The sequence below is a fragment of the Babylonia areolata genome, chromosome 19 (genome assembly GCF_041734735.1).
Source record: "Babylonia areolata isolate BAREFJ2019XMU chromosome 19, ASM4173473v1, whole genome shotgun sequence".
NCBI lineage: Eukaryota > Metazoa > Mollusca > Gastropoda > Neogastropoda > Buccinidae > Babylonia > Babylonia areolata.
This window is the reverse complement of record NC_134894.1, coordinates 62,193,210-62,205,965: the sequence shown is the minus strand read 5'-3', so window position 1 is coordinate 62,205,965 and position 12,756 is coordinate 62,193,210. Positions and strand designations below refer to the sequence as shown.

At 51.4% G+C, this 12,756-nt stretch overlaps 1 protein-coding gene across 1 annotated transcript in view; it reads left to right on the top strand.

Moving 5' to 3' along the window:
- Positions 1–5,752, top strand: part of LOC143293908 (GPI-anchor transamidase component PIGS-like) — a 33,808-nt gene extending 28,056 nt beyond the window's left edge. The window contains exons 14-16 of the mRNA XM_076605264.1: positions 3,048–3,150; positions 4,641–4,698; positions 5,164–5,752. Coding sequence (XP_076461379.1) covers positions 3,048–3,150; positions 4,641–4,698; positions 5,164–5,287 — 285 coding nt within the window. The 3' untranslated portion in view covers positions 5,288–5,752. The remainder of the gene's footprint in view (positions 1–3,047; positions 3,151–4,640; positions 4,699–5,163) is intronic.
- The last annotated feature ends 7,004 nt before the right edge of the window (positions 5,753–12,756 follow it).

The following is a 12,756-nucleotide window of genomic DNA, read 5'->3' as shown; positions in this document are numbered from 1 at the left end:
CTCTCTCTGTCTCTCCCTCTCTCTCACTGCTGGTTGGTCAGAGGTAAGTTCTGAATGAACATTGATTTTCTGAGGTTGTATGTGGTTTGCTCCCTGGAGTGTGTTGATTTTCTTGGAACGTTATCAGTCATTTATGGGTTTTTTTTTAACCTAATCAGGTATTCATGTTCCTTTATTCTGACAGCAAACAGTGTGGATGTTGTTGAATTTGTGATTTTTCACTAATTGTATTTCTCTTTTTGTCACAACATATTCCTCTTTGTGAAATTCGGGCTGCTCTCCCCTGGGAGAGCGCGTCAATACACTACAGTGCCACCCATTTTTTTGTATTTTTTCCTGCATGCAGTTTTATTTGTTTTTCCTATTGAAGTGGATTTTTCTACAGAATTTTGCCAGGAACAACCCTTTTGTTGCCGTGGATTCTTTTACGTGCGCTAAGTGCATGCTGCACACGGGACCATGGTTTATTGTCTCATCCGAATGACTAGCATCCAGACCACCACTCAAGGTCTAGTGGAGGAGGAGAAAATATTGGCAGCTGAACTGTGATTCGAACCAGCGCGCTCAGATTCTCTCGCTTCCTAGGCGGACCCGTTACCTCTAGCCCATCACTCCACATTCATACATTTTTTCGTAATTCAAAAGAAAGTTTAGCAGTAATTGTACCCCTCGACATAACAGTTAAGAGAAGCTGTTGTCAATGAATTGTCATCAAATTGTCTATTGTCTGTCTCTCTGTCCCAGTCTGTCTCTGTCTCTCTCTTTCAGATGGTTCAGATGTCAGAGATGCCAACCGTTAAGATTTTGCCGTAATTTGTTGTGCTGGATCACCGTTTGTTCCCATGTTACACCAGTGTCAAAATTTTTCCAAATTCATTTTCAACATGGTCACATGATTTCCTGACACCCAGATACTTTTGACGTATCGATCACAGGCCAGGGCAGTCGCTACTAACCTTGGTCTCGCATGATGATGCTCAGCTAATTGCGTGCATATTTCCATTGGAACAGCATTGACTGGACCAAATTTCCGGATTGTTCCAACAAAACCTTGACAGCGGTTGGCATCTCTATGTGGCTGTGATTTGTGGACAACCTTGTGTTCCGTGTTCTTTAGATAATTGTTCTATGTGAAAGCGGGGGAGGGGTTTAAGGGTTCTGAGTGAAACTGACACAACAGCCAATCAGTGGAAGTTTAACTCAGCCTGGGGCCAGTCAGTTTCAGTTTCTCAAGGAGGCGTCACTGCATTCAGACAAATCTATGTACACTTCACCACAACCTCTAGGCAGATGCCTGACCGGCAGCATAACCCAAAACGCTTGGTCATATATCAGAGTGGATTTCTTCTGCAGAATTTTTGCCAGAGGACAGCACTCTCATCGCCGTGGATTCTTTTTCAGTGCACCAAGTGCGTGGTGCACATGGGTCCTTGGTTTATTGTCTCATCCCGGTGACCAGATGCTCAGTTCGATTTTCCAGTCAAACGTGGGAGAGAGGGCGAGAGCAGGATTCGAACCCAGACCCTCACACACACTGTATTGGCAGATGAACGTCTTAACTATTTTTCCACCTTCCTCCTGGAGCTGATCAGTGGCAGTGTAACTAAACTAAGAGCCAATCAGGTGCGGTTACTAACCTAAGAGCCTTTCAGTGGTGGTTTAACTAAACAAAGAGCCAATCAGTGGCAGTGTATGTAACCTTAGCCAATCAGTGGTGGTTACAAACTTAAGAGCCAATCAGTGGTGGTGTAATTAAAGTAAGAGCCAATCAGTGGCGTTGTAACTAAACAAAGAGCCAATCAGTGGCAGTGTATGTAACCTTAGCCAATCAGTGATGGTTACAAACTTAAAAGCCAATCAGTGGTGGTGTAACTGAACTAAGAGCCATTCAGTGGTGGTGTAACTAAACTAAGAGCCAATTAGTGGCAGTGTATGTAACCTTAGCCAATCAGTGGTGGTGTAACTGAACTAAGAGCCATTCAGTGGTGGTGTAACTAAACTAAGAGCCAATCAGTGGTGGTGTGAATAAACAAAGAGCCAATCAGTGGTGGTGTAACTGAACTAAGAGCCATTCAGTGGCGTTGTAACTAAACTAAGAGCCATTCAGTGGTGGTGTAACTAAACTAAGAGCCATTCAGTGGCGTTGTAACTAAACAAAGAGCCATTCAGTGGTGGTGTAACTAAACTAAGAGCCAGTCAGTGGTGGTGTGAATAAACAAAGAGCCATTCAGAGGTGGTGTAACTAAACTAAGAGCCATTCAGTGGTGGTGTAACTAAACTAAGAGCCATTCAGTGATGGTGTATCTAAACAAAGAGCCAATCGGTGGTGGTGTGAATAAACAAAAAGCCATTCAGTGGTGGTCTAACTAAACTAAGAGCCATTCAGTGGTGGTCTAACTAAACTAAGAGCCATTCAGTGGTGGTCTAACTACACTAAGAGCCATTCAGTGATGGTGTGACTGAACTAAGAGCCATTCAGTGGCGTTGTAACTAAACTAAGAGCCAATCAGTGGTGGTGTAACTATACTAAGAGCCATTCAGTGATGGTGTGACTGAACTAAGAGCCATTCAGTGGCGTTGTAACTAAACTAAGAGCCAATCAGTGGTGGTGTAACTATACTAAGAGCCATTCAGTGATGGTGTGACTGAACTAAGAGCCATTCAGTGGCGTTGTAACTAAGAGCCAATCAGTGGTGGTGTGAATAAACAGAGCCATTCAGTGGTGGTGTAACTAAACTAAGAGCCAATCAGTGGTGGTGTAGCTATACTAAGAGCCAATCAGTGGTGGTGTGAATAAACAAAGAGCCATTCAGTGGTGGTGTGAATAAACAAAGCCATTCAGTGGTGGTGTAACTAAGAGCCATTCAGTGGTGGTGTAACTAAACTTAGAGCCAGTCAGTGGTGGTGTAACTAAACAAAGAGCTATTCAGTGGCGTTGTAACTAAACAAAGAGCCATTCAGTGGTGGTGTAAGTAAACTAGGAGTCAAGCAGTGGTGGTGTAATTGAACCAGGAGCCAATCAGTGGATGTTCTGCGTTGACTGACAGGTGGAGACAGCAGTGCGGTCCATTCAGCAGAGTGAAGACCTGCTGGCCCGTGGTCATCTGTACGAGGCATTCACGGCGTCACGCACAGCCATCATTGCTTCAGGTGAGAAAGAGGAGGGAGTTTTTGTCTGGCATTGTTCCTACCCTTTTCTTTGTTGTGGTAACAACAGTATTGATTCATTTTCATGTAAAGCATAATCTTGTTTTATGCATTTTAATGCGCTGTGTTTCATCGTATTAATTTTTTTCACAACCGACATCTGTTTGTGTGGAAATCATGGCTGCCATTTCTGGGAATTGTGCATTGCTACAGTGCAGTATCACCACTTTTGTTGTTCTGCAGGTTTGTTTTGTAATCGGAGTGGATTTTGCTGTATGGTTTTGCCGGGGACCACGGTTTTGTTGCCATGGGTTCTTTTACATGAGTTGTGTACACGCTCCACTCAACACACACACCATAAACTGCCATCCACACACAGAGAGCTGTGTATATATATATATATATATATATATATATATATATATATATATATATATATATGTCTTTGGATTGATTTTAAATTTGATCAGTGTTGGGAGTATTATGCAGACTGGATAGGAACGAATTCCAGATTCTTGGGGCAGTAAAACTGAAACTTGAAAGTTGTGATAAAGAGAATATTGAGAGGAAGCTGTCATGAAGAATGATCATGCCATTCTGCAAAGTTTAACGCTTTGTTGGAGGTGCTGTGACGGAATCGGTTAGGTGTTGAACTTAGACGCTGTGATGGAATCGGTTAGGTGTTGGACTTAGACGCTGTGACGGAATCGGTTAGGTGTTGGACTTAGACGCTGTGACGGAATCGGTTGATGGAATCGGTTAGGCATTGGACTTGTGATCCAGTGTTCACCAGAGATCAGGGTTCAAGGCCCGGGTTCAGCAAGGTGTTGTGTCCTTTGGAACAGCACTTTACCCAGATTTTCCTCACTCCAGCTGGGTACGAATGGGTATCTGACTTTTGTTTCCGACGGGCGCAATAGCTGAATGGTTAAAGTGTTGGCCTTTCGATCTGAGGGTCCTGGGTTCGAATCACGGTGATGGCACCTGGTGGGTAAAGGGTAGAGATTTGTTCCAATCTCCCGGGTCAACATATGTGCAGACCTGCCAGTGCGTGAATCCCCTTCATGTGTATACACAAGCAGAAGATCAAATACGCACGCTAAATATCCTGTAATCCATGTCGGCGTTCGGTGGGTCATGGAAACAAGAACACACCCCCGAAAGCGGAGTATGGCTGCATACATGGCGGGTTAAAAACGGTCAAACATGTAAAAGCCCACTCGCATACATACGAGTGAACGTGGGAGTTGCAGCCCATGAACGCAGGAGGAGGAGAAGGTGAAAGGAGAGGGTTAGGCCCCAGCTTGCTATGCTGAGCCCCTCGATACAGTGGATGTGAAGGCCATGGCCTGTGTAAAAACTCTTCATTTTCTGGTGTGGGATTGAGGTTAGGGACTGGAAACGTCCCCAGTCACAAGACGAATTATAATATTTGTAATGAGAATTATTGATATGAATGAATAATGACGATACATTTTTTTTGTTTCTTGCAGAAAAAGCCTTCTTTGATCAGTCTCTGCTGGAACTGCTCTACTTTCCTGAGGATCAGAAGTAAGTGCTATGTGCGTGGGTGGGGGTGAGCGTGTGTGTGTGTATGTGTGTGTGTTTGTGTGCGCATCCGTGTCTGCTTGTGTGTGTGTACACACTCTCTTGGACAAAAGCATATGCACAGGTAAACATGCATACCTATGTACATGCAAGCAAAATTCAAGCCATCACATGTGAAATCAGTCACACACCCACACATACTCACTCACAGGCACACAAACTCACATGCACGCACAAAGACATGCACACGACCACACACATATACCCCCCCCCACTCAGATACACAAACACACACACAATGTTGAATGAAGACAGAAGGTGTGGGTTGACAGGTTTGCCATCTGCATCCCTCCGTTCCACACACACACACAATGCTGACAAAGGTGTGGGTTGACAGGTTTGCCATCTACACCCCTCTGTTCCACACACACACACATGAGGCTGACGATGAAAGGTGTGGGTTGACAGGTTTGCCATCTACATCCCTCTCTTCCTGCCCATCAGCATCCCAGTACTGACGTCCCTCATACAGGCTGTTAAGTGGCTCCGACAGGTGCGTCAGCGTGACGACAAGAAACCCAAGTCACAGTGATCCTCTCTCTGCCATCAACGCTTCTTTCTGCATGGTGGTGCTGCTGCTGCTGCTGCTGGCCAACAGTTCTGCTATTTCACCTGGTGGTCCTCACTGTGTGTGTGTGTGAGAGTGAATGTGGGTTTGTGTGTGAATGGGATGGTGGGGGTAAATGTATTGTATTTCTCTTTTTGTCACAACAGATTTCTCTGTGAAATTCGGGCTGCTCTCCCCAGGGAGAGCGCGTCTCTACACTGCAGTGCCACCCATTTTTTTGTATTTTTTCCTGCGTGCAGTTTTCTTTGTTTTTCCAATTTGAAGTGGATTTTTCTACAGAATTTTGCCAGGATTGTACAACCCTTTTGTTGTCATGGGTTCTTTTACGTGCACTATGTGCATGCTGCACATGGAACCTCGGTTTATCTCATCCGAATGTGTTTACGTGGGGGCTTCGTGTGAGTGAATGTGTGTGTGAATAAATGTTTGTGTGGTTGTTTGTGAATGCGTGTCTGTGCGTGTGCATGTGTTTATGTGTGTGTTAACGGGTTTAGATGTGTGAAGGAGTGTGTGTTGGTGAGTGCCTGTTTCAGTGTGTATTTAAATCCCAATGCTGATGTTTGTGAAAGAACCAAGGAGAGAGAGATTATTCAGGGTGATTGTAATTTTGTGCAAATTGAATAGTTTGGATAAAATTTCATTTGCATCCATCTTTTACCCCAAATGATCGATGATTTGTCCATTGGTAATGCATATGAAAGGCAGCCAGTGTCATAATTTTTAGTAATATATACATTTTGGTGTCATATGTACCATGTCAAACTGATGCAAACTAGGCCTATTGGTTTGCTCTGCTTGGCCAAATTTCGCGCGGCTAACAGTGAAAAGACGGGCCCACCCGCTCTCAGCCAATCAAACGCCTCTAAAAGCTATAAGCGCTGAATCATTCCTTTGGCCAAGGCTCTCCACGCCATCTTGTCAGGTTTACGCTCTGTCTCGTCTTACGCTTTTTTCGGCTATTAAGTGTATCCTTTTGGCCTTATTTTGTTGCATGCGGCTTGTGTTTATTGTATTCTTACATTCTGTGTACTCGATTCGTTAGGTTTTTTTTTTTCTGCCTCTAAGTCGATCCTGTATTTCCTTTCTCTGTTGGGGGTCGGATTTTCGCTGGGTGCCTAAGCGCGGGTTCCGTGCCTCGTGTGCCATACCACGAAGGCAGGGATCATGATGCTGGGATTGAGACTCTCCCAGGCCCAGAGCTCATGATTTCTCCCGATATGGACCGAAGGGGACTTGTGGGGAAAGACGTACGAGCGTCGCCTCCCGAGGTGTCCCAGCGCGAGGCAGGGAGAGGGGGGAATGGCAAGTCCTCTCCTGGCTGTGGGGACTCGCAGCTAGGCGCGAACTCCCAAGGGCAGACCGCGCCCGGCCATTACCCGGGTCCCCACTCGGAGACGGCCCTCACGGGCCCCATTTGTTGTTCCCCCTCCTCCCTTCTCTGTCGACCCCCCTCCCCCACCTCCTTTTGGTGGGGGAGAAAAAGTTGGTTCCGGGGGGGGGATCCCCACGGGAGGGGATTCGGGGCGCGTGGCAACCTGCTCTGCAGGTCTTCCCGCTATCCGGCCGGTCTCCCCTGCTGGGGGAGGCCCGCGCGTGTCAGGCGGTTCCGGGCAGTCAGCCCGCTCGTCTGCGAGCGGGACTGACAAATAAGTCGGACCTGACCTCCCTCCGACTTGGCCACGCTGGGTTGCCGGGAGTACCAAGGGCCAGCCCCTTGTCCGCTCCCCACCTGACCCAACCCAGCACATCTCACAGGGTGACACACACAGCCCCGACAAGTGGGATCGACTTCTTGTGGGTCAGGTCGAGCTCCTCGACCAATATTGCCACTCTGTCCACAAATCGGGTCTCTGCCAACCCACAGGTGACCTCCACGTCACAACGGCCTTCTTGTCAGGACCGACGCGGCTGAGGGGCCCTACTCGGCCCGGGGGAGCCTGCGGTTCCCACCTGCCCAGCAGTGAGATGAGTGCGTGTTTGTCCCCTCACAGCACCCGTGGGTCCCTCTTGCATCCAGGGACGCCCTCTCAAAAGGTGGCACCCACCATCCCAAGCATGGTAGGTCCACACGCTCCCCACCCGCTTCAGGTGTCAAGGACATAACACGGTGGCCATGGTCCCGGCTCGGGATCGTCCCAGCTCATCCCGCGGGGCTGACCACAGCTCACAGGACGCCCCAGTGGGTACATCCACTTGGGATGGCACCCAGCAAGGGGATGGACTGCGAACAAGAGTGGGAGCCCCTGTCTTCGGATGAGGACGAACAAGGGGGGGACAGATTGAGCCCGCGCCTCCCTAGGGACCAGCCTGAACCAAACTCGGACTTTGCCGAGCTTGAACTGACCCTCCCCAATAGGGTCACGTATGCCGAATCAGTCCCTCAGGCTACTTTGTTACCCTTGACCCTCCTTACGCCATCTCCAGAACCACAAGGCGACTCAAGAGTGCCAGAAATGGTGCAGGAATGGCTTAATAAGCCAACCGCACTAGCGGAGCAGAGCCCTCCGCACAGGACAGGATGTTGGTCTCATCACCTTCCCCACTTCAGCTACCCTATCCTTTAAAATGTTAGCAGAGTGGGACAAATTGGCCCGCCACTGCCTCCTCGAGGTTTCCAGACGCGTTCCTCCACAGGGCCAATGAGCTGTGGGAACAGTGTCCAGTTAATCAGGACACGGGGTCTCCTTCCTCTGTCCCGCCTGGCCTCTTTACAGACCCGAGGTTACATGCTTTTGGCGGGTAGCATCTGGTCTCACGGCAGCTGCAGACACAGCTACCAGCCTTCACTTCACTTCTCAGCCTAACATTCTTGTGGAACATTCTTGGTCCATCCCAGCACAGCAGCACTCCCTCTTCGGCCAGTATGCGCCGCATTTTTGTCAGCCACAGGGCAGAGAAACAGGGAGGTGGCCTCATATTTGGCCCACACCTCTCATGGGCTCCAGGGTTCTATGCCATTGAAGAGACCGGCCACTAGGGCCCCTCCATATACCACGCCGCCTAAGTCAAAGCAGCGTGTGCAGAATCAGTGGCAGAGGAATAGACCACCTTATGTCCGTCCAAGCCGACCGGCCATGCCCAAGGCCAGAAGGAAGCACCCTGAATGATGGGATTATGTCGGTGCTAGAGTCGGGGTACATGCTGTCTTGGGTGGAGGACCACCCCCCTCTAAGATCCACCACTCCTCCTTAGGTGCCCAGCTCGACGGAGCAGGAGAGCGTCCTAGAGAAAGAGATATCGCACCCACTCCTCATGGGGCTACATCTCAACTCTCGGACCCAGGCCCCGGTTTTTACGGCTGGTTGATTCCAAAGGTCTTGGGAGGGTGGAGACCAGTTTTGGACTTGTCCCCCCTCAACAAATTCCTCCCCAAAATCAAATTTAAGATGGACACACGACATGGTCTCCAGAATCTGTGCCTGTGTGTCCAACAAGGTGATTGGCCTATCGATCTGGAAGATGCTTATTTTCATATACTCATCCACTCGGTACCTGAGGTTCGTGTGGAGGGACAAGGGGTTCCAGTTCCCGGCCCTCCCATTTGGTCTGTCCCTTGCCCCTTTCCTGTTTACCAAGGTGGTGCGGGAATTGGTGTCCATCGTCCGCTCGGAATCCTTTTGTCTCTGTGTGTACCTGGACGACTGGCTTATCCTGGCCCAGTCCGCAGGCTCTGTGCCCGAGTCATGGACCGCGTGTCAAATCTCATCCCTAAGAAGTCGAAGGACTGACATGGGGACAGATCGCATATCTGCTGGTCCCTGAGGAAGCCCAGTTGGGAGCAAAGGTCTAGAAGTCTGGCCGTATTGGATAGTCTCTCTGGCGCCAGATCACTGGGAGTGTCTGGCAGGCCTCCTCAGCCACTGGCGCCACTCCTCCCAAGATACAGCGCGCAGACACTTTCTTCCCTCTTGGGCATGATGGAGTCCACGGCACCTCTCATTCCCCTGGACAGGGTTCTCAAGCGCCCTCTCCAGAGGGCACTGAGGTTACGCCGGTCCCAGAGCACTCAGCCATGGGATACCCAGTTATGTCTGGGCGAGTGGTTCCTCGAGATGACATCAGAGTGGTTAATCACCCCCCTTCGGACACAGGGGGTGCCCATAGCCCCACCTACTCTTCAGGTGGCACTCTTCACAGACGCCTCCTCCCTGGGCTGGGGAGCCCACATGGACTCACTCCATGCAGGGACTTGGTCCCCGGAGGAGCGCCAATGCCACATCAATGTTCTGGAACTGGAGGCAGTTCGCAGAGCTCTCCTGCACTTCGGGATCAGCATCTGAAGACGCATAGTCGCGTCCCTGTCGGGAGGAATCATGAGTCTCTTGCCGAGTATCCTTCCCAGCATCACGATCCCTGCCTTTTTTCGTTGCCTCCCGAGGTGTCCCAGCCGTGAGGCAGGTAGAGGGGGGAGTAGCACGTCCTCTCTTGGGGGTGGGGACTCGCGGCTGGGTGCGAACTCCCAAGGGGAGGCTTGGGAGGCGGCCCCCCGCCGTTACCCGGGTCCCCACACGGAGACGGCCCTCAGGGGCCCCAGTGCTGTTCCCCCTCCTCCCTTCTCGGTCGACCCCCCTCCCCCACCTCATTCTAGGGGAGAAAAACATTTGGTTCCGGGGGGGAGGTCCCCCGGACCTCCATTTTGCCCACCCCGGGCCAAGCCACCCCAGTCTCCCCACTGGAGGGGATTCGGGGCGCGTGGCGACCTGCAGGTCTTCCCGCTATACGGCCTGTCTCCCCTGCTGGGGGAGGCCCGTGCGTGTCAGGCGGTTCCGGGCAGTCAGACCGCCTGCCTTTCGGCGTGTCTGACACCCAAGTCGGACCTGACCTCCCTCCGACTTGGCCAGGTTTTTCCTTTCAACAAGGTCAAGGCGCCAGTGACCCTTGGGGTTGGGGTCCAATCCCCCATTCTACCCGTACTGGGGCGCACCTATTTGTGCATGCTGGGTTGCCGGGAGGACCAGGGACCAACCCATTGTCCGCTCCCCAACCCAGCACAGATACAGGGTGACACACACAGCCCCGACAAGAGGGATTGACTTCTCGTCGGGCAGGTCGAGCTCCTCGACCAATATTACCAGCTTCCTTTTCAGGACCGACCGGCGGCCGAGGGTCCCCGCTCAGCCAGTGGGAGCCTGCCATTCCCACCTACCCAGCCCTCGGTCCTAAAGGGACCCCTCACAGCACTCGTGGGTCCCTCTGGGACGCCCTCTCTGAGAAGGTGTGGCACCCACCATCCCAAGCATCCACACGCTCCGCACCCTCTTCAGGTTCAGAAGGGGGTTCAGGCACTAGCAGGTCTGCACATATGTTGACCTGGGAGATCGAAAAAATCTCCACCCTTTACCCACCAGGCGCCATCATGGACCGCGTGTCGACGGGCGCAATAGCCGAGTGGTTAAAGTGTTGGACTGTCAATCTGAGAGTCCCGGGTTCGAATCACGGTGCACTTGCGCCATTCCTCCCAAGCAACAGCGCGGACACTTTCTTCCCTCCTTGGCATGGTGGTCCCACAGCACTCAGCCATGGGATACCCTGATATGTCTGGGCGAGTGGTTCCTCGAGGTGACATCAGAGTGGTTAACCACCCCTCTTCTGACACAGGGGGTGCCCATAGCCCCACATACTCTTAAGGTGGCACTATTCACAGACGCCTCCTCCCTGGGCTGGGGAGCCCACATGGACTCACTCCATGCAGCAGGGACTTGGTCCCCGGAGGAGCGCCTATGCCACATCAATGTTCTGGAACTGGAGGCAGTTCGCAGGGCTCTCCTGCACGGTCGCATGTTACGTGAACAAAGGGGGGGAGCGCACTCGGCAGACCTCTCTCTGCGGACCGAGGCTCTCCTCCGTTGGTGCCACAGCAAGGGCATTGCACTTTCAGCGAGACACATAGCAGGAAAAGACAACATCTTGGCAGATGTTCTCAGCAGGTCCAAGAGAGTCATACACACAGAGTGGACCCTGGACAAGGACACCCTGCAGGGGGTGTGGGAACAGTGGTTCCGGCCGATGGGTGGACCTTTTTGCGACAAGGTTCAACAAGAGACTTCCCACTTATGTCTCTCCGGTCGCCGACCCAGAAGCGTGGGCAGTGGATGCTCTCTCTCTAGACTGGAGCAGTCTGATTGCCTACACGTTTCCTCCCTTTCCAATCCTGTCCAAGGTGATACGCAAAGCCAAGTTGGAACGCCCGCAGCTGATCCTCATTCCGCCGGCCGCCAGCCCAGCCCTGGTTTCCGGTCCTTCACACGCGCGTGCAGGTGGAGCAGTTGAGGAATGCCCGAATGAGGCTGCCTCAGCAGATGAGGTTTTGTTTCCAGTTCAGGGACTGGCTGCTGTGCGGTCGGAACTGTCAGCATCACCATTGAAGTCTTCCACCCCTCGGTCAGCCTCTGTGTCGGCCGCGCTGACCAAGGGGGGTGCCTCCTCTCCATAGTCTCCAAAGCCAGGAGGGAGGGAACAAACTTTGTATGACTTTCGCTGGAAGAAATGGCTGCATTGGTGTGCAGCTCAGAACATTCCCCCTACTAACCCTACGAGCATGCAGCTGGCCAACTTTCTGGCTCACTGCTCCTCGGTTCTCAACCTGTCTGCTAGTTCGGTGTGAGGGTACAGGTCTGCCATCTGTACCACTATCGAACAGCTAGGTGGTCCTGCTTTTTGAAGCTGATTTCCTGCTCAGAGAGGATCGGAATCCCAGAAGAGTGCCCCTCTGGGACTTGTTCCTGGTGCTGGATTTCATTCGAAAACAGCCCTTTGAGCCATTGGGGACTATTCCTTTTGACCTGCTCACTCTCAAGACCACTTTCCTTCTGTTGCTGGCCACTGGCCGTCGTCGAAGCGAGATTCATGGTCTTAGTGGAATGCCACAAGATATAGCATTCCACAGAGATGGTTCCATCACTCTCTGTTTCCTTCCAGAGTTTCTGGCTAAGAACCAAGACCCCGAGGTCCCTTCCCCCTCTCTCAGGGTCAGACCTTTGTCTGATATTCTTACCCAAGATGATGAGGATAGGCATCTCTGCCCCGTTGGGCGTCTCAAATACTATTGCATAGGCGTTCTTCTCAGAGGCGCCTTCTCATCTCCCTCAATGAGAATTACAAGAAAGACATCGTTGCAGGCACCATTTCCTGCTGGGTTTCCCAAGTCATTCGTACAGCCTACTCACACAAGGATATCACACAAGGATATCAGTTGTCTTAATCCCAGAACACACGAAGTGCGGGCCATAGCTACTTCGGCTGCTTTCCAGCACTCGGTGCCACTCATACGGAAATCCCGGAGGTAGAAGTTGATAAAGGGATTCTCAGACCGCCAGAAGGCTGCCTCCAAGACATGCTGCGACCAGGGCTGACGGTTCCTTTGTCGCGGCTAACACTGCCGTCTCGGTTACAAGGGCTCCCCATACGAACCAGTAGGCGTTGCCCTCCTCCAT